Below are 22,202 nucleotides of genomic sequence, written 5' to 3' on the forward strand. Positions count from 1 at the left end.
TCACACTGAGGAGGGCTGACGCTGGAACATTCCGATTTGGAAACTGTACGGTGGCCAATTTACGTTCACCTCAGTTGATAAAACCAAAATATCTCATTGAACCTATACCGACGAAGCACCACAGTTTCTTTAGAACCTTAACCCTTTTTTTCATACGTTGTTAATACCTGCCACTGGTGAGAGTGATGAGAGGCCAAAAGCAACCAAAGTGAACCAAATAGATTGCATTTGGAATAGAAATCTCCCAAAAAAACATAGCATACTTCTTATGGACACCTTAAAATTACATACAGTACTTCTCAAGCGCTTCCCGTAACATTATTCTCTTACTTTTCATACGTTCTCATTAGCTAAACTTCAGTATTATTGTTTCTCATTTTTACATGTTTCCAAGGCACTGTACGCACTAAACTTAAGAGGTAATATAAGTCTCAGAAACACATTTAACAAGCATTTCTTCGAGTTTGAAATAAATGAAAATGAGTGTCCCTGGGGATGAGAGTAGGAACCCGGGTGTGATTTTCGTTTCTTGTTTTTCACTCCAATGGAATATGGTTGCAAAGGATGTTCCTATCATCGCTGAAAAGCTTTTCCCAAAAGAAAATCATTAAGGAAATTCTAACAACGGTGGTGCCAAAAACTGCCAAAAGTGTGTTTATAGTATCCATATCTAGGGGATTCTCAGCTACGGATCCTTTATGCATCTCGCGGATTTTCACACTCACAGCTAAAAAGGGTAGCCATCAGACTGATAACGGTAACAATAAAAAAATTCGAAGACCGTTAGTTAGAAATCCAACGGCTAAAGTTCTGAGTACATAACTTACCATCAAGAAAAAAATTATGACCCGAGACGAAGAAGACTCGATAGAAATGAAAAGATTGATGTATCGACGTAAGGCAAGAGTGAGAAGAAAACCGATCGAGAGTCAAGAATTTAGGAACAAGTATGAGCTGATATAAGCTTGCCTTGTAACCAGGCAACTGAGGAACAATCCGGAAAGTAGCTATGAAGATGGCAGTGAAAATACATAGCGAGGCCAGCCACACTATTGTTAACTCTCCTGAAAGTAGGAGAGCTGTATCCTTCTTGCATTGATATGCGGTGGATTGGATCCTAAATTCGCCGTCTGAATCCGACCGTTAAGGGATGTAGGAGTTACAATAGAAAAATAATTCGTTCGCATCAACATATTTTTTTCGAAAATTTTTACAAGATGGCCCATGGCAACAGATCAAGCCAGCTTTAGTCTACGATTAACATTTGCACACTATTCCAATGAAATAATTTTAAAACTACGGCATAAGTATTAGAAAATCAGTGGTTTGAAGAACGAAGGAAAGTTCACGCAATACATTTGTGTATAGTTGCACATTGTTTGTACTTTTGGGGCTTTAGCTGTGGTTGAAAATTCGTGGCTTCCGCTTAATATCGCGGATAAAATTCCTAGGACATCTGGTGATTAGAAAAAAATAAAATTTCAAAATTCTCATTATCACACGCCATGCATCGGCAAACTAGAAAAACAACATTTACCAAATGGCCCAATCGCAGAGGGAGACTGTACGACGACAGTTAGATAGGTTGAAGACAGCGAGGGGAAGAAATCAGAGCTTAAATGGAGGTACAACGTCTCATGCAATTGTAAATATACCTGACAGACGCGATCATCATATCTGAAATGCCAATTCATAGCTGATCGAAGTGTTGACTTAATGCCAGCATGTTCTTGTCGGGAAAAATGCTAAAAGATTTTCCAATTTTCAATCATGCACGAATCATTCATTTAAGTATTAAGTAATTTTTGTAGAGACAGCGTTTGTCTGTCTCTTCTTAATGAACAACTACATCAAGATGTTGGTCGATATAAAAAAATACGTTTTGTACAGATGACGTCAGAGTGTTTACCCATCATTTCAGAGTATGACAACTCTCTCTTGTGTGGAACAGCAGCTGGATTCATTAATCTATTTAGTTGACGTCTACAGCACACATCTTCATTTTACATTTGACAGCCAAACCATAAATACCACGGGTTGTTCTGCGTCGCGTAATAACAGAATCCAAACAGTAGTCTCAGTTGCTGCAGCAACATCGACTTCGAGAATCAGAGACATTCCGCTATCACACGAACAAAAATGCATTTTAAGAGAATTTTGGAAACTTGTTGAGCCGGCTAAGAGCGTCATAGGGAAGAAAATGTTTGTAAGGTAAGTGTTTTTAATACTCGCTATTTCTGGTTTGTTGTGATTCATTCCACGAAAAAAAGAAAATGAATGTCGAGACCGCCCGTTAAAAAAAAGTTATTCTTGTGTAACTTTTTCAACTGAACGCGAGCAGTAATGCGTGCACCTTTCAAACTAGATTATTATGTTTGTTTTTTATAAAGTGATGTTCGCCAAAAATGGATTTATCTCTGAATTGCTTTTTTTTTTTTTTTTTAATAAATTATGTCATTAGGTCACCATTGTGTCTTTGGAATCCAAATTTATTACAAGAAAAGTTCGACCCTGGACGAAAAATCCAAAGATTTGAGTCATTTAAAAAATGAGAAGAAAAAATGAAGCATTTCTTGGAGAGCTGAGAACAATAATATACAAGTTAATGAAAAGGATCAGTAGCTGTTTATTTTTGCTGACACGTTTTAACTATCTAAATCACCTGCGACCAGATCAGGCTCAGAATAATTTCCACATCTGTGTGAGAAAGGACTAGTCATCGTATAGATACAAATGGGTTTTCCAAATGCAAAAAGATCGAATATAACGCGTTAACTTTCACAGCTACTACCGATGTTTATGAATTGTTGATAACCATTTTTGCAGAAAGACTTGCCTACTTATCATAACGTGCTCAGTTTGTCCATTTAAAGGCGCCACCTGTTGTTTGTTTATTTCCTATTGTATAAAGAGATAAGTTACGTCTTAAACAGTGCTGTAATATACTTGAACAAGTCGCCAGAAACCGAGCGCCGGTTGTGGAGAATAACCCGAAAAATGTACGGGCGCTGTTGCGTATTTTGTCTTTTTTCTTGCCAATTAAACGGGTCCATACTTTTTTGCAAAACTGAATTTAAAAACACATGCATGCACACTACCTTCCTAACAGCATAGTTCTAATGGGAATGAGGATGGAGATTCACAACTCTGTAGCTGTGTTTTGTTGTGGACATTGCTCAATGTCTTGACTTCTTTGTATAACTTGTAAAGTGTTGTGTTGTTTAACTCAACCATTTATTTAGGACCAAAGTAATACATATAGCAAAACGGCGGGAAAAATACTGCACGTGACAATTCATGTTATGTAAACAACGCGTGACCAGAAATTGTCCCATTATGTAATCGCAGTCAGATACTGTTACATAACTGGCACAATGGGAGTGGAATTCGTTCGTTAAAATAAACGTAAATGGAGATCCCATTATTCAGAATTTAGAATGATGTTAATGAATGACTGTGTTTCAAACTTTTCCGCCTTTAAGAGTTTGAAACTCGAAGACGTAATCAACTCTCGGTCTATGTATCTTCACGTCGGACGAGTCATGACTGCCCTGGAAAATGCAGTGTTTTCTATAAATGACGCAGAGATTTTCATGGAGTATTTGATGAACCTTGGAGAAAGACATAAACCATGGTCTGTGAGACTGGAACATTTCGATGTATGTATTCTATTATGCTGATCAAGGATACTTAATGCTACACATTGTTGTATAGCGCTGGATGATAATGTAAACTGCAGAAGTGTGAAGCATAGTGTTATCTAGGGGCACATATTGATGTATGGCGCTGTATTGTGATGTAAACTGCTGTGAAGGGAAGCATACATGTAGCTCAATCTAGGGGTACCTTTTATTATACAAGGCTAGACTATACTTACAATGAATATATGAAGTTCATATATTTTGAACTGCGGTATTAGATACGTATGATGCACGATCCTCGCAGTAGAGAGCGCTATTTATGCAATAGCGAAAATCAGACCTGAAAAAAATCAGGCCTGTACGGGATTCGAACCATTGATTTCGAACCAGTAAAGGGAAGTATATATAGTGTTATTAACGGATACATATTGTTGTATTGTGCTGTATAACGATAAAAACTGCAGTAGAGGTATGTATAGTGTTATTAAAGAGGGGGGAGAGGGGCATAGAGGCGTGTGTATTCAAGGAGTTTATTCTACGATGTAAGGAGGCATGGAGTTGAATAATGGACCGCAAGTGTTTGCTCTCAAGTTGTTGTCTACCACCTCTCAGGAAGTATTATAGCAACTTATGCTTTCTTAATTATTGTTTTGTCAAAACTCTTTTCCAGGGTCTTCGCTGCGTCTGCATCCAAGATGGCGGCTACCAACTCTGTTGGCCTGCCGCCATCTTGGATTTCCTGTGTAGGTGGACCTTGAGCAGGAGTTTGACCCATTCCCAATCAGATGATAGAAGAAGCCTTAATTTGGACACTGAAGGACTCGTTTCCAACAAAATGCACCGATTATGTCGCCGAGACCTGGAGACAGCTATTTCGCTTTATAACTGCATCTGTGATGAGAGGACTGAGGAGATCAAACACTGGCACGTGACACTTTAAAAGTGAGAGATTTTGTGTACTGGGAATCCGGTCAAACTGAAAGCTGAAAGGACGCTAGAGATGATGTTAAGTGTACACTATCCTAGGTGGATTGAAGTGACTTAATGAAACCTCAAGTTAATCAGAGTGGAAAAAATGATCTTGACAACAACTACTCTGGGGGAGTAGGGAGGCATACGAGTTGTAAGAAGACTGACGTTGAACGAGGATTGAGACGAGTGAAACTGAAACAGACAAGGAGACGATCGCGTCTAATGTAGCGCGCGGAAGAATAAATTTAAGGACGATGAAAGAAGTGCGCGTAAAGATGGTTTAAAGGAAAAGAACGTAAGGACGGACCAAATGCAATAGAAGTATGCTATTTAAAATATCAACTTTGATTGTCATCCATAGAAGGCCTCTATTTGTTTTAACGCTATGATGGTTGAGTTCTGTTTTAATTCTACTCAGGTTTGGACGTTTTTGAGGTGCCTCTAAAACAGATCAAATGAAAAAGATTTTTACCCAATGTCTTGCGGGAACACGACTTCAAGTCGGTATATGTTAAGTGCAGGAGTAGTCTCTAAGACTAACTGAACATCAACATTTTAAAGAAAGCATTTGATAGCGTCATGCAAGTTTTGGAAAGAACGGAATCATGAGGTTCACTTTGAATTAATGATTCGAGGCAACTTTTCTCTCAATTGTTGAACGATGGAAAAGAAAAAAGGATGCAGCAAAAGAAAGAAGTAAAAAGGAATGCGCAAATGTGAAAAATGATAAAGACTTGCGTGAGGAAAAATTATGAACGAGTCCGTCGGTGTTTAAAACCGAAGAGATACAACCGAAGAGATGACGCGCGTTTCTCAAGTGGGAGGGGAGGGGTGGGCTTGAAACATGGAATGTTAGTACACTATTAGTTGCACAGATTATCAACTTGGCGCACGCGGGTCAAATCAAGCTTTGAAGTCCCCATAAGATCTGTAGTCTCTGTATTTCACTTGTTGAGAATCCTTACAAAATAAAGGTAGATAATACAAATTAACACAGTACTTGTACAGTATATATTTCTGTTATAAAAAAGAACTACAAAATTATTAAACAGGGAACTAAAATAAATCGTCATAATCACTTAGTAAAATAAGTGCTAAACAAAGACACTAAAATGAACCCGTTAACTCCCAAGACTGATCATTATTTAAATTCTCCTCACAGTATTAATATACTGACAAACATATATAGTGTCAATGAGAATTAACAAAAATATAAACTGGAAGGACAACCTTCACTTAGAAATGGGATGTAACAATGAATCCTCCAAATCAAGCAATAAAGAAACGTACTCGCTTCAGTTAGGAGAAATTTTCTTCTGAACTTGGGAGTTCAAGAGCTTATTAACTAAGGTAAATGAACACTTATCTTAAACTAGAAATGAAACGAACTACTAACTACTTTACATCTAAATACATTAACGTTATACCAATAATATTTTGTTAAAACTGTTCCCGCTTGTTTCAAAAATCCTACGTTACATCACATTTAACAATGTGCAAGGTTAACTATTACCAGAACACAGATGGTAGTTACCAGACTCTGCTAAATTAAGATTGATGTTAAAAAATTGCCTCTTAAATAGCTGGGATACAATATATCTTTAACTTTTGACTTCCCAGCCAGTCCTAAATACATAAAATGTTCCAAATAGCGGAGATATTTTTTAAATTATAGTAAGATATGTTCAAAGCAAAGAAAAACTTTAATTAAACAGGAAAATTTCAAAAATTGAAAGCCTTATTCTAAAGCCCTCAACCTTTTCAAACACTGACCTGAGTCACATTTTATTCACACGCCTTTTCTACAGATATGGCTACTGTTGAACACTGCATAGTTTCCTCTAATTGTAGACATATTTCATGTGCGTAAATATTTTCCTTCTGGAAATAAAACATTCCCTGTCATGTATATTAGAAATTCCCAAAAATGAAAACTTGAGAGATTACTCTACATCTCTGTTTCTCTTTGTTTGAATTAAGTGGAGAATTGTTAACCCTCTCTCTGGTTTTCTTTCTTAAAACATTGAAAATGAACACTTAAAGGTTTGAATGATGAAAGGAACCCAAATTAACCGCACTCTTATGACTTTCAACGAAGTGGGCTTCACGTCTAAAGCACATGGCCAAACAAATGAGATACACTAGTCATGTTTGCTGCTTGGTTCTTTAAATCATGCTTTGAATGGCAATCTTGGCAATAACAGAATTAGACTGGATTTAGATGGATTACATTCGCAAAAAAAACTTTACAAAACATAACCCGGATTTTTAAAAAGATAATATCAATTTGTGAGAAAGTGTCAGAGGGTTGTCTTATACACCCAAACCATTGCGTATCATCAAAGGCAGTTGACGAATCGTTCTACCGTGAGTCGATTCGCGGTTAAGTGGTGTCGGTGATACGAAGTCTGATAAACCATCTCTTCTGACATGGAAACGCACACCAGAAGTCAATTTGCAACACACTTACAAAATATTCCGCGTATGGCTGCGATGGGGGATTGAAGATGTTTTCGGCAAGACGATAATTGCAAAGGTAGGACTAAAGACAATTCCACAAATCAAAATATGATAAAGTAGTCTGTTTTACTTCTTTACTACATAAAAATTGCACATGTGAAGCTCCATTTCACAAAACTAACAAAGATCAATCATATTTGAAATAGCTTGAAATACAAGTAAACTTGTGATGCGTTAATGGTTAAAACTTCCAAAAATAGAGAATAAATATAAAAAAACTACGAGGTTCTTGTGCCATATTTTAATCATTATTTTTGAGATGAGAAAAAAAAAATGTTGAGGGATGCGATTTTACCTATGAATTTTCTCCTTTCTTTGCACTGAAGTCCAGAGTGATGTCATCTCCAATCAGCAAGAAGGGCGCCCAGTGTTTGACGTCGCTGAAGTTGTCTGATTCCCTGAGGCTTTTCATGGCCAGGTTCAGAGACTCACTTGCACGGTTACCTTCTGCAAGGGGACGATAAAAGCATTTCATGAATTCTAATGTAGCCTCGTCATCAATGGCCCAAAGGGACACCAGAACAGACTGAGCACCAGCCCCCATAAAGGCGCGTGCAATGCCGACCACACCTTCAGCCTTGATCTCGCCCCGGCCACTGTAGCAGCAACTAAGCACAACAAGTTTGGCGCGAATTTGAGCATTCAACACTTCCCCAATTGTTAAAATGTAGTCCTCCCTCGTTGGTACCGTAGATAGTCGGTGTGGGTCAGGCGTGAGAGCAATTTCGCCAGTTTCCAAACATCCGTGTGCCGCAAAATGAACTAAGGAAACGGAACTGAGTCTTTCCAACACCTCTCGTTTCGTGGCCTGTCTACCAGTGACTGGAGTGATCTTCAAAAGCTGTCCGATCATTTCTACTTCCTCTTCAGCACACGGAAGCTGCTCTAGGAGTTTCTCACCCTGGCTGTTAGTAACCTCAGCTACCCACGGATTTCCTACAAGTAACGCGCCACTGCTTTTGTGATAATCTTCTGGGCAATCGGCAATGAGTCTGAGACTTGTTAACGATGGAGCGAGTCGGATTCTGAATGATTCACACAGGTATTTAGAATTACCATCCTTCAATGCAGCGTACGGAACGCGCCACAGCAGTCCATCGGGAACAATGAGTAGTTCAGCCCCTTCAACCAGGTCAGCCACGGGCTTTATTATGACGTCATACAAAGTGCTCAAGCATTTGTTTTGTTTAACAGGAGGTTGAACAGAGGGTTGAGGAGTGTACTCCTCGGTTTTCTGAACCCCTTTTTCACGGCTCTCCCTCAAATCATCCAAAGATCGATTCTCGCAACTCACTTTAGAACGAACACCAAGTTGTGTATAAACACCGAGGACAAGCGACTCAATGGACTGGCTAACTCCACCATTTTCTAAAACAGAACCTTTGAGTGTACTTCGTCTTAACTGAACTTGTTTTCCTTCGAACACAACCCAAAGATAGACGTCATCTTTGTACACTGCTTGAAAGACAGCGTTTGATGGAATTTTCCATAAACTTGCCGAATCTTTATCGTTTCCCTTAGACTGAAATGTTCCACAACAAAAATTGGATTCCATGAGGTCATTCAAAGCTTGAGCTCGTCCTTTCTCAGCAACAAAGAACGCTTCGTCCATCTTACCTTGTTTCACGAGAACTCTCCACAAAGCCGTATACGCTTTTTGATATTGATTTCGAAAGTTAACATTCCACTCGTCTTTAGATTTTAAGAGTATCCTCAGAGCATTGAATAAGGTTATGCTAGCCTGGAAATGTTCAACGGCTTCTGGCAGTCGACCCAGCGAATTGAAAACGCGTGCCAATAAATAGAGGGCCTTTGCCTCCAAGGATCTGTCTTCGACCTTTTGTGCAATTTTGAGTTGTAGGTAGTATGACTCTTTGGCCTTTGTTAAGTCACCCAGACTAAAATAAGCATTGCCAAGATTGCCATAAGCTTTACCCTCCCCAACTTTGTCCCCTACCTCTTTAGCTCTTTCAAGATGAAGATTTAGGTACTCTATGGCTTTTTTTGAATCACCTAAGGATTGATAAGCATTGCCAAGACTGCCATTAGCTTGTCCCTCTCCATGCCTGTTTCCTACCTCTTTAGTTATTTCAAGATGTAGGTTGTGGTACTCGATGGCTTTTCTAAAGTCTGCTAGGGATTGATAAACATTGCCAAGACTTCCGTAAGCTTTACCTTCCCTATGCTTGTCTCCTACCTCTTTAGCTATTTTAAGAAAAAGGTTGTAGTACTCTATGGCTTTTTTTAAATCACCTAGGGATTCATAAACATGGCCAAATTTGCCATAGGAAGTACCCTCCCCAACCTTGTCTCCTACTTCTTGAGCTATTTCAAGACTCACGTTGAAGTACGCTGTGGCTTTTCTTAAATCACCTAGGGATTCATAAGCATTGCCAAGATTGCAACTAGCACTACCCTCCCCATGCCTGTCTCCTACCACTTTAGTTATTTCAAGATGTAGGCTGTGGTACTCTATGGCTTTTTTAAAATCACCCAAACTCCAATAAGCATTGCCAAGATTACAATAAGCCCTACCCTCCCCATGCCTGTCTCCTACCTCTTTAACTATTTTAAGACAAAGATTGTGGTACTCAATGGCTTTTCTAAAATCACCAAGGGATAGATAAGCAATTCCAAGGTTGCCAGAAGCGTTACCCTCCCCATGCCTGTCTCCTACCTCTTTAGCTATTATATGATGTAGGTTAAGGTACTCTACTGCTTTTTTAGAATCACCTAGGGATTGATAAGCAATGCCAAGATTGCCATAAGAAGCACCTTCCCCAACCTTGTCTCCTATTTCTTTAGCTATTATAAGATGTAGGTTGTTGTACTCAGTTGCCTTTCTAAAATCACCCAGGGAATGATAAGCAATACCAAGATTGCCATAAGCACAACCCTCCCCATGCCTGTCTTCTACCTCTTTAGCTATTTTAAGATATAGGTTATGGTACTCTAAGGCTTTTTTAAAGTCACCTTGGGATTGATAAGCTTTCCCAAGGTTGCCATAAGCATAACCCTCTCCATGCCTGTTTCTTAATTGTTTGGCCATTTTTAGCCTTAGGTTATGGTACTCTATGGCTTTTTTAAAATTGCCTTGATAGTGATAAGCATTGCCAAGATTAGTATAAGCCATACCCTCCCCATACTTGTCTCCTACTTCTTTAGTTATTTCAAGGTGTAGTTCTTGGTACTCTATGGCTTTTTTTAAATCACCCAGTCTGTGATGAGCATTGCCAAGAGCTTTGTAGGCTTTTCCCTTTAGGGATTTGTCACCGAGATCCTTAGCAATATAAAGACAAAGGCTGTGGCAGTTTACAGCTCTTCTGATTTCGCCTACACTCAGGAAAACATTTCCGAGTTCAGCATAAGCACACCCTTCAGCTGACTTGTCACCCTTTTCTTTGGCAACTTTAGCAAGTTGAATATAGTAGTCTATTACTTTCTTTACGCCACCTGAGCTTGCACTAGCAAGGTTACAACTGATGTGATCCTTGTCTTCCAGGGACTTTTCTCTGACAGACTGAAGTCTCAATGACTTCAAGATCCCATTATTTTTTTCGATCTTTTTTAACGTTAAGGTTACACCGTTTGTATAGCATTACAAAAAAAACAAAACAAAACGAAAAAAGGTGATTCTGGTCACATTGGTTTATGATAAGGAAGGCTTAATATCTGAATAGATAACCCCTATTTTTCAAAATGCTTGGGAGCACTGGCTCGATTTTTTAACTAATGTGGTTTTTACATCAGACGACTGTTTTACATGCTTTGAGCGATAGGTGTGTAGTGGACAAATTGGGGGGAGAATATCACCACATAAACATTACTAAGCTTGCCTCTTGACGCGTTTCAGAGAGATCATTAACCAATGTACGATATATATACACTGAGTGAATATATGGGTCTTTAACCAAAAACATGTACCATTTGTGGCAGGGAGAGTATGTCTAGGTCATGGCTAAAAAGAGTATATCACTTTTCCCACTTTTTTAGTCACGTAAAGTATAAGCTTAAAAGTACCCTAGTAAATTGATATCCTTCTTTGTGTTTTCACCCATAAAATGTCGAGTTACCAAATAATTCCATTACCCACGGTTAAAAAGTACAGATTCCTTCAAAGGATACAGCTAATCCCTTCTCGCACCAAGAGATTGTTTCTTCAAATCTCTTCAGTTCAACACAGGCACTGGCGCCTGTGGGAAACAACACAAAGAATTTTTAGTTGATCCTGAACATGACCATCTATTTCACCAAATTTGAATTAAATTTGGACAGCGCATAAGGAATATGCTGGTTAAGTTTCAAACTCAATCAAAATACAAAGTAAAACTTATTTGATATTAACACTTAAAGTTTCCCTTTAGGTCAAGTTAACATATTTAATTTACTTTCTCAATTGTTTGATTCACAGGAAGTGAAGCAAAATAGGATTTGAAGTTTACTTAGAAAATAAAATCTACTCAGACAAGCAGTCTTTTTAGGAATATCATTATTACATGTATAGCACCTGAAGTTGAATACTTGAAGAATGAGTAGTCTCCTGACATGTTTGAGTTAAGTTAGGTCCATCTTCTTCTCAAAACAGCTGGACAATGACTAAATACATATCTGACACCTGATTAACTTTTGCCACCGAGAAAAAGAAAACTAAAACAGTCATGCTCAGTTTTTTTTTGTATTCAACACCGACTACTTCTTCATCCCAACTCAAAGTTCTCATCATAATGAAAGGTCAAACACAACGGTCCACAGTAGTCCATTAATTGCGACAAGAGTTAGTTTCACCTATGCTCAGAGTGATGAGGTTGGTTTTTTCGTTATATCGCAACTAACATATCTAACCTCTCACAATCGCTTTGAGGAAAGTTGGTTCTAACTCATTAGCAGCTTTTGCATCACTCAGTGAATCCTGGTGATTTCCTGTTTTTAAAATGAAGATATCTAATTAGCTTTACATGTAGCAAACCCATCACTTAAAGATAATTTTAGGAAAAATTTGTGATGTTCATTGATTCTTGGGGTGATAAATTACTTCTTAATTTCTTTGATGTTGGTTTTTACAGAGGAAGGAAAACCAGACGACCCTGAGAAAAACCCTCCGAGTAAGGGTGAGAACTAACAACATACTCAATCCACTTGTGACGCCAGGTCTGGGAATCGAACCCGGGCCACAGTGGAGGGAGGCAAGCTCTCTCACCACTATGCCATCCCTGCTCCCCAACATTCCAAATTCCAATTCGATCTGGAGTCGATTGGTTTTAACATGAGCCACCGGCACGGAAGATCGGGCAACCCTTTCTACATCACGGACTCTATATAAATTGTTTAATATTTAACTCTAATCGATGATTTACAGGCCAAGATAAGGGATATATTTTTTCAAGGAATTGCTGTCTTGGAAATTATTTAAAATCATCACTTTTTTTTGCATCACTCGGTGAATTCGGGTGATTTCCTGTTTTTAAAAGAAAGATATCAAATTAGCTCTACAGTAGCAAACCCTTCACTTTTAAGATAGTTTTAGATAAAACTTGTGATAGTCATTGATTTTGGGGTAAGAAATTACTTCTTAGTTTTTATGATCAACAGGCCAACAGAAGGGATATATTTTTACGGAAAATTGCTTTTTGGGCATATCTTTAAAATCATCACATTTTTCAGAAAACCACTAAAACCCCTCAAAAGAACAAAATGCTGTTGAACGTCTAATTATCTCACCCAGTTTAGAATGTGCAATCGCCCTGTTATTATACAGTTTGGCCTTCAGTTCTTTGTCCTTGCAGTTCACTTGAATTCCTTCTGTATATAAGTGAATAGCATTGAGGAAATCTCCTTTCTTGAAGGCCTCATTACCCTCATTCTTATAAACATCAGCACTAACTGCAAAGAAGAAAGTAAAGACATGTGTCAATTTCTAGACAGCTTTGTATGAGGCATACTTTTTTCATGTAAAAGAGTCTACCTTCTTTCTCTCAAATTAATTAGGTAACGAAAAAATATCGATTTATGGTCAATTCGCCACCACAACAAACTTGTCACTACAAAACTCGCCACCACTCGAAGTCAAATCGCCACAAGTGGTGATTTGACTTAAACGTTACTTGTAGCCTCTCTAGTGAAACTTACATCAAATGAAAGCTAATATGTAGCAGTATACTGCGAGAAGAAAAAGGGACTCACTATTGAAGTTAGGTGTAGCTCTCAATAATGGAACGTTAAACGAAATAACACATGTTGATATCACGAAGATTATGATCAGTTTGCGAACAGCGAAACCAGAGTGTTATTTCGCGAGGGATTTTTGCTAAGTGATTTCCGCCGATATCAATGAAATCGTATGAAACTCATATCATACAAATGTTAAGAAGTGGAAGTGTATTGCGATTTGACTTCGAGTGCTCGCGAGTTTTATGTTGGCGAGTTTGTTGGGGGGGCGAATTGACCGGATACCCCAAATATCAAGTCAGAATGAAACTAAATTACTTTTTCAAAGCCTAATTTGTAAGAGACTTTGAGAGACCTCTAATTTACATTTTTGGGCAAAAGAGTAGAGCCATGCAACAAAAGTAGGATGAAAATCACGAATGAGATATGGACCCCTCGTCCAGCTGTCTCTAAGTCTGTCTCCCTCACTAACACTCCAGCTTGCCTTTGCTAAATGGCTGCAAAGGTGTCATATGTGCGTCTTTTTTCTTGCTCAACAGAATAAGCGAGACAGCGGGTAGATCAGTGTAACTTGTAACTTTGAGCCAGTGGTTTTTTATTAAAAAATCAGATCCTAAGCTTTTTCTTTGCAGATCCTCAAGGGGCGAGGTCCTTTGTTGTTCAAATCCACTAATTTGTATTCTGAGCCATTTGCTTTACAAAAATGGATCAATACACATAACAAATGCGCATCTACAAATCCGAATGTATGCTCTCAGCTTTCGTCTCCTCTATGCTTTTGCCCTCATTTACGAGTAGGTCCAATAAATTAATGTACAGAAAATTGAGCGTGTGAAAATTATTTTATCGCAAGAGATCATGGAGTGAAAAACATGGTGTAACATAAAAGATATGCTCAGTATAGGATGATCTCCAGAACCGTATCACGAGAATAGGTGGTGAAGTCTCTCTTTTGCATCTTTTTATTCAATAAATTCAAGCTAGGGAATGAGGAAAGGTAAAAAGGATAAGGGTCCTTAGGAGAAAGTGAAAAGGAAGCCGACCGGAACGACGAGAGAAATTCCAGAAAATTTCGACGAGGAATGGCAAAAAGGTCTCATCCTAAGGAATTAGGGCAATCTCCGCGACTCACAACCGACTAGCAACCATTAATATGTCCTCTTTGAACGAATTTACAGGTTATTAAAACTTTACGGATTGCCCGGAAATATGAACTGAAGACTCCCAAGATACCAACCCAAAACAAAGTGTGAGGGAATTTGATCTCCTGTAAAGACCTCCAACGTAACCTGTCTTCATAACATTTTGACAATCAAACTGGACAGAAAGATTGCAAAGCAACCAATAAGAATATCGAAAAATCGCCACAGGATTTTGAGAACCAACCCCTTAAGATCATGTGAATTGTTCAGAAGTTTTACTTGTGCCGTCAAATTTGATACCCGATCAATTTGCTCATAGGAATAGCGTCTGTTTCGAATTGTCGCCCTTCAGTTGCCTTCCTATTACACCAAGTTAAAACGGAATAATATTTGCCGGATAGCACATTTCATAAATTTCCATTTAGATACAGTGCATGGCGGTTATGCTTCAAAGAGTGCGTCAAATCTTTTTTCGTAAAGGACACCAGCGAAGGTCTACCGAATCTTTTATGCAAGAAACGCGAAGGCGTGTACGATATTTATTTTAGTTTCCATCAGTTCCCTGAATGTGTGTTCAAATCCACCGGCGTCTTGAAAAAGGGCTTATGCAGTTTCAGAGAAATGGAAGTTCTTTTCTTATTAAGGTGAGCTAATATTCACAATTTGTGACTCTGTTTAGGGCAGCTTGTTATGAGATCCGAGTAGCCTTGACCGTGTTCTGGCCAGGATATCCAGACACATACAAGAAAGTCTACCTGCTATTGATTTCGCTTGTACTGCATCGTTTCGCGTCTTCTTGCATCGTCTATGTTGTTCCAAATAAGTTCGAAACTAAGTGGTTGAAGTTCGTTTGTGACTTCATTTGTTCTAATTGACGCAGTAGTGAAAGACACCTTTCCTTTCAAAAACAAATTATGTAGTTTCACTTTACCCGGTAAAGTGTCATCTTCAAAACCCGTAGCATCATCTACAACAGGTGTAGCTGTGTCACTGTCCGTCGCAGCTGTGACTGGAGGTCTGGCCGTATCCACTGAAGAGAGAACCCAGTCTGGAAATATATCACAAGAGTTTCATAATTGTTTACCTACAGAAGGGTAGATATTAGGGAAAACCTCAAAAGACAGGAATTGTGCCCTGTTCTAAAATATATTCACCTATAGTTCATTTAGAGATACACACGAAATGTAATTAAACTCTTTTCCGTTAGAAAGTAATAGCGTTAACGATCCCTTTACTTTCCTTTACAAATTTATTTAATATATACTAGTGGCCCGAGGCTATCTGCTAATTTTCTACGTCTATTCGCAAGAGGAGTCACTGGAGCCGTTAAGTAGAAATGCCAGACATTAGATAAACCAAGCAACCCTTCAACAGAAAAGTAGCCGCTCAGAGATTCAGTATCTGATAGGATAGCATGAGCGTAAAACATTGTACATTCTGTGGTATTTTGGAAGGGTACGTCATGCTACCTACGCTATCGGCTGCTAAACGATATTGATTGGATAATCGTATTGAATCAGTTTTTATATCGTAGTTTGTCCCTTTCTCATCAGGACGACTTTGAAAAAAATCAAGCAAAATAATTTTCACTTCCTTCTTATAAAAAAGTTTAGACAGTACTAATTTAGATTTGAACTAAAGTGAAGAGAACTTACGAATTAGTCAAGGAACAACGATCATTGATAAACTTTTAAATGCAGAAAGCCGCAAAATTGAGTCAGATCGGATCGAAGTATTTCTTACTTTTCTATGGAATGTCTTATCAGTAACAACAAATCTTATTAAAAAGGTGAAAGTTGACGAATATGTTTAATGCGAAGGCATTAAATTTCGCGATGAAAATTTCCACCGTGACAGTAAAATTCCTTAAGGGACTTAAGGTTAAAAATTTTGTCTTTTGAAATTGCAGAAATTGTTGATTTAAAGTCCCAGAAATGAGCATAAAAGTATTTAGTATTACTGGTTGTGCTGAAAAATTCGTTGGAGCGGTGTCATAAAAGTATGCATTTCCATTGGGATCTCTTTGTTAACATAGTTCTTAGAACACTTACTACATGTAGATGGTTAGTAACTTATGCTGAATTTGAACTTCACCTGATAAAGCATCTTCATCGTCATCTTCACTTGGTACTTTCATTGGACTTCTCTCCATGGTCAGTGAGATGAGATTGGCCGCATGTTCTTTGGTTTCTGTTTAATACTTGTGTCGTCACAAATGAAAATGGACAAAAGCTACTACATATCAGCTCACAATAAAGGAACGTTAACGTAACAGTCCAAAGATTGTGACCATGAAACATACACAGGTAAAACAATATATTCCTATCGGGTAAGCAGCCATTGATAACACGGGGAAGAAGTAGGAAAAGCATTATCATAGTAATTTACATTCGCAGGTGCCCGTTTCACAAAAGTCCTACAAATTGAGGTAACGAAGAGCTGTTTTCGTTTGCCTTGTTTGCATGTTCTAGATCAAAATATCAATAGTTTTGAAACAACGAAATTATCAGCACACAAAACAGAATAGATTGGTTTTTAGGCTGAGACCCTCACTATTCTAAGATTTTCTTTATTCGCTTCTTGTCCAGAAATTTGAGAAATTTCGAATTATGGGTCTCCGGGCCAAACTCAAGCGACTTACAAACAAATTAAATTGTTGTTGTCAAGAGTGATTCAAGAAAAAAATGCAAAAGAGTTGAATTATCGGATAATCAAACTCATGTGATCAAATAATTATCTTTCTACATAAACGTTGACAAATTCTTCAGCTTTTCCTTGAATGTCACTGGATAAGAAAAAGAGTAAAGTCGCTTGTGTTTTTGACGGGAAACACATTTAAGCAAGTTGTCATTCAGTTAAAAATTAGATTCAAACACAAATCAAGTTTGGCGACAAGGTGTGCTGCAATTGGAATATTCAGAAGGAAAAACCCAAACTTTCTTAGAAATCTGTTTATGAAATTTGTTCCCTCGAGAAAGTGGGAGAGACATATATGTATGTTGCTACTTAACATTGCATCCTTATCTGACTAAAGATCATTTAAATGTTCTTAAAACAAATCATCGTTATTTTAGTCAAATAAAGTCAGTTGCTAGGAGACCAAAAATATATTTCTGTATTTGACTTTTAACTAGACGCTGAACTAACAAATATTAGGGAAAAATATAAACCATGATTGGATATCATTAGGAGTGTAAATTTTCCGGCATTAAGCCTTTCCGCTAGCAAGAACAAAAACAAAACGGTTGAATTAACACAAAATCAAACTCATGATAAAATAATTTCCTTTCTTAATAAACGTGAGTTTATAAATTCTTCAGCTTATCCTTAAATATCACTGGTTATGCGAGAGAGTAAAGACGTTTGTGTTATTAACGGGAACGACATTAAAGAAAGTGGGTAAGTTAAAACTTAGGCTCAAACATGAATCAAGTTTGGCGATAAGGTCTACTGCAACTGTAATATTCATAAGGCCAACCCAAACTCTCTTAGATACCTGTTTATGAAATTCCTTCCCTTGTAAAGGTGTGAGAGACATATGTGTACGTTCCTACTTAACATTGAACCCTTGACGGTTTGATTAAAGACAATTTTAATTCAACCGGCGTTCCTTAAAGATATTTTGTGACTATATGGAAGTTCAAACACTGACTCGTTTGTTCTTTTGCTAAGTGAACAGTGACATCGAAACTGAAAGTGCGTCATCAGTGTCAAACAGTTAGGATATCAAAACCTTTAAAACCTTTCAAAAATCCAGCTTCAGACTCTTTTCTCACCAGTTTAAGATGGCCAAGGAAACGTACAGTCGACAATTCCGAAAATGTCTTCAAAAACATCTGTCAGGCTCAGTCAAGAAACATCATTACAATTTCATGCAACACTATCAATGCAAATTATTCATGAGAAATTAATGGCTGCAAATCAGACAAATATTTGTTCGTCATTAAGCGGAGATTAAGAGAAGTAAATGATGCGAGTAAGTCATTAAGATTGAAAAGGTTCCAAATGTAGGTCGATGCACGCTCAATCGAACTGGTAATATCGAGATAAACTTATATTCTTACGGAGCTTTCGGTTCTATGGAGAACGAGTACAATAACTCTAAAGATAGGATACATAACATTCGTTTTCTAATGTTAAAAATGAGTGTTCGGTCATAGCTCTAGATCCTGTGTAACTTTGCGCTTTGTTCAATACTTTCCTAACCTATCTCGTTTCTGTTTAATACTTGTATCTTCACAAAAGAAAATGGGCAAAAGCTATTAAATATTAGCTCAATGCGCACGATAAAGGAACAGCAGACTATAACTATGAAACAAATACAGGTGGAACAATACATTTTTAGAGGGTAACCAGCAATTAATTTCACGAAGAGGACGTAGAAAGAGCGCTGATTACAATAACTTATTTTTCTTGGTGCCTGCTTCTCGAAAGTCCCACCAACGTGAGGTTCCTAAGAGCTGTTTTTCATTTCCCCTGCTTACATGTCCAATATCGAAATATCAATAGGTTTAAATTTCAAATGATAAAACTCACGGTCAGCCTGTGACATTTTCTTAATTCGCTTTTTGTCCAGAAAGTTCGAGAACTTGCAGGAAATGGCCCATCAGGCCAAACTCAAGTGACTCACAAACAATTAAAATATTGTTGATGGGAGTGATTCAGCAAAAATGCAAAACAGGGTCATTTCATTAAAATGTTAATAATGAGCGCAATGCTCTCCATCAAGTTCTTTAAAACAAATCATCGTTATTTTAGTCAAATAAAGTCAGTTGCCACGCACCGAAAGTAAATTTTTGTCTTTGATTTTTAACTAGACGCTGAAGTAAGAAGTATTGGTGAAAGGAATATAATCTATGATTGGATATCATTGGAAGAGTAAATTTGTCAACACTTAGCCTTTCTGATGGCAAGAACAAAAACAAAACGGTTGAATTAACACAAAATAAACATTCATATAATAAAATAATTTTCTTAATAAACGTTGATAAATTCTTCTGCTTTTCCTTGAATGTCCTTGGATATGTGAGAGACTAAAGACGCTTGTGTTATTAACGGGAAAGACAGTGGATATGAAAAAGAATAAAATCGTTTGTGTTTTGACGGGAAACACATTTAAGTAAGTTTCCATTAAGTTAAAACTTAGGCTCAAATATATATCAAGTTTGGCGATGAGGTCTACTGCAACTGGAATATTCATGAGGCCAACCCAAACTTTCTTAGAAACCTGTTTATGAAATTCCTTTCTTGTGAAGGTGGGAGAGACATAATAATGTGTATGTTCCTACTTAACATTGAACCCTTGTCTGATTAAAGTCCATTTTAATTCAACCGGCCTTCCTTATAGATAATTCTGACTATATGAAAGTTCAAACACTGACTCGTTTGTTCTTTTGCTAAGTGAAGAGTGGCATCGAAACTGAAAGTGCGTCATCAGCGTCAAACAGGATATCAAAATCTTTGAAACCTTTCAAAAATCTAGCTTCAGACTCTTTTATAACCAATTTAAGATGGCCAAGGAAACGTGTAGTCAACAATTCCGAAAATGTCTACAAAAACATCTGTCAGGTTCAGTCGAGAAACTTCATTACAATTTCATGCTACACTATCAATGCAAATTATTCATGAGAAATTAATGGCAGCGTCTCAGACATTCTGAGAGAAAAATATTTGTTTCCCATTAAGTGGACCTTACGTAAAATAAATGTTGTGACTGATGTGAGGGGGAAAAGATCAATCGAAAACGTTAGCTTTAAAACTAGACATCATCTGTGACGCAAACTAATCACAGATAGTGCTATCAAATATAATGCTCACCTCTGACTTGAAAACGGCCTGCGTTTGGCTGTCAGTCAGCTTTTAAACGACCGCGCCATCCCGATCTGCGACAAAACTGACGTAATGTCATGCACCAAGATTGAAAAGGGAGCAAATTTCGATACACGCTCATTGGAACTGGTAATATCGAGATAAACTTGTGTTTAACACACCGTGCGACAGCACCCAATGTTGAAAGCTGCCTTCTAAGGGAAACCCCTAGCCCATGATTCCAAGCAAGCTTGACGCAAAAATCGCGAAAGAGGAAACGGTTCAGCTATCATGGAACTTCCGGTTTTATGGTGAAGAAATGTTCATTAAGGTCATTAAGGTCTTAAAATATAAAAATGAGCCAAGAGCTTGAATATGAACGAACAAATTTGAGTTCTCGTGAGGATCTTGTTCGTGTCAGGTGTGAGCCGCCGGGCCTCGAAAGATTACGACGGATATCAGCTAACTGACTCACTTGTGCCTTGTCCAGACAATTTAAGATAACGTATAATAATCAAAATATGTCATACCTTTTTATGCGAAAATTTTTAGTTTCCTTAAAACGAAAGGGAAAAAAGGGATTCGAAAATGTTAAACTTGGGTGGAGAAAAAGACGCCGAGATGCAAAATGATGAACACGTCCGTCGGCGTAGGGAGAACCGTACAGGGAACGATAAAAATTGGAATAAATGCAATCGAAGAGAGTTAGTACGTTTGTTTAGGGGGAGGGGGAAGGGGGCTTGAGAGAAGGACAACTGTTCGCTGCACTGATGATCAATTTGGTGCGCGCGAGTCAACACAAGCACTTAAGTCCTGACAGGATCTCCTTTCTCTGCATCTCACTTGCTGTAAATCCTTAGAATATGGTGACAAACAATGATAAACATTACTTTCACATATTATATATTTCTCCACTATAAAGAAGTTCGAAATAAGTACACAAGAAACCACATTGAATCGCTAAAGACAAAACGCAGTCACTAAAATTAACCCATTAACTTCCAAAACTGATCGCAATTTAAATTCTCCTTACAGTTTTGGTATACTGACAAACAAAGTATCAATGAGATTTGAAAAAAATCGAGACTGGAGGACTATTTTTTGATAGACATAACAGTAAATTTTCAGAACTGAGGAACAACGAAACGTATTCTCATTAGTTGGGAGGATTTTTCTTCAGCACTTGGGAGTTAATCAAACTAAGGTAAATGAACGATTTTCATAAACTTCTACTACGAGGTTAACTATTACCAGAACACCAATAGTAATTACGAAAATCTGCCAAGTTAGTATTGAGTTCTTAAAAATTTCCTCTAAAGCAGCTGGGATACAATATATCTTTAACTGTTGACCACAGAACTGGTCCTATAAATTCAAAGTGAGCCTTAAATTACGTAAGTAAATCTTTTAGAAACCAACAATGATATTATTAGACATCTCCAGTATACTAACAAAGGTAACTGTAACGAAAAATAAAAGTTTGACCAGGAAATTTTCAAAACTTGAAAGTCTTATCCTGAAGCCCTGAACTTCAACACCGAGCTAGATTAGGCTTTACAACAAAATACTTCCTTTTATGGACTACATGGTTTACTTGAATCGCTTTCGTAATTTATGCACGTAAATGCTTTTCCTACTGAAGACAACAATTTCCATGTCATCAACATTAGAGTTAACAAATAATGAAACCTCATGTACAATAACCTCTGCTTCGCTGTTTTATTGATTAGACTACAAGGAAAATTTTCAACCTCTCTATCCCGGTTCTTTAAAACGGACAGATAAGTGTTTGATAAAACGATAAAGTTTCATTAGAAAGTATTCCCAAGACAATGAAATGAAAAGCGCACTCACACAAAAACAACATGAAAAAAGGAAAGATATATGGAAAAAATAGTGCAAACGAGGCCTGGGGGTGAGTTCTCAGTATATGAAGTCATTTAGCATAAGGTCT

General features: G+C 37.7%; 2 protein-coding genes and 1 pseudogene across 2 annotated transcripts; 1 reads left to right on the top strand and 2 right to left on the bottom strand.

Annotated features, from left to right (window-relative positions):
• Window positions 1-536: 536 nt before the first annotated feature.
• Window positions 537-1,140, bottom strand: LOC148716117 (uncharacterized; annotated as a pseudogene).
• On the top strand, window positions 1,140-5,605 carry LOC148716118 (neuroglobin-2-like). Its single transcript, XM_088745681.1, has 4 exons — window positions 1,140-1,625; window positions 1,922-2,211; window positions 3,398-3,659; window positions 4,427-5,605. Exons 1-4 carry the CDS (start codon window positions 1,620-1,622, stop codon window positions 4,571-4,573), a joined length of 705 nt encoding a protein of 234 aa, XP_088601807.1. The 5' UTR covers window positions 1,140-1,619; the 3' UTR covers window positions 4,574-5,605.
• On the bottom strand, window positions 5,536-20,461 carry LOC111347333 (uncharacterized). The gene is made up of 7 exons (XM_088745007.1): window positions 20,258-20,461; window positions 16,535-16,640; window positions 15,372-15,488; window positions 12,852-13,013; window positions 11,976-12,053; window positions 11,259-11,326; window positions 5,536-10,695 (listed from the first exon to the last, which is right to left on the bottom strand). The coding sequence occupies exons 2-7, from the start codon at window positions 16,590-16,592 to the stop codon at window positions 7,429-7,431; spliced, it is 3,750 nt and encodes a 1,249-aa protein (XP_088601133.1). The 5' UTR covers window positions 16,593-16,640; window positions 20,258-20,461; the 3' UTR covers window positions 5,536-7,428.
• Window positions 20,462-22,202: the final 1,741 nt, after the last annotated feature.

This window comes from Stylophora pistillata, chromosome 14, assembly GCF_964205215.1.
Source record: "Stylophora pistillata chromosome 14, jaStyPist1.2, whole genome shotgun sequence".
Classification (NCBI taxonomy): domain Eukaryota; kingdom Metazoa; phylum Cnidaria; class Anthozoa; order Scleractinia; family Pocilloporidae; genus Stylophora; species Stylophora pistillata.

Coding starts and splice junctions, on each gene's coding strand:
- LOC111347333 (XM_088745007.1), bottom strand. CDS start 16,592: ATGGAGAGAAGTCCAATGAAAGTACCAAGTGAAGATGACGATGAAGAT. Junction 11,327..11,975: donor CCTCAAAGCGATTGTGAGAG/GTTAGATATGTT, acceptor TGTTTCCCACAG/GCGCCAGTGCCTGTGTTGAA. Junction 10,696..11,258: donor GGTGCGAGAAGGGATTAGCT/GTATCCTTTGAA, acceptor ACGTTAAAAAAG/ATCGAAAAAAATAATGGGAT.
- LOC148716118 (XM_088745681.1), top strand. Junction 2,212..3,397: donor GGGAAGAAAATGTTTGTAAG/GTAAGTGTTTTT, acceptor ATTCGTTCGTTA/AAATAAACGTAAATGGAGAT. Junction 3,660..4,426: donor TGAGACTGGAACATTTCGAT/GTATGTATTCTA, acceptor ATTCCCAATCAG/ATGATAGAAGAAGCCTTAAT.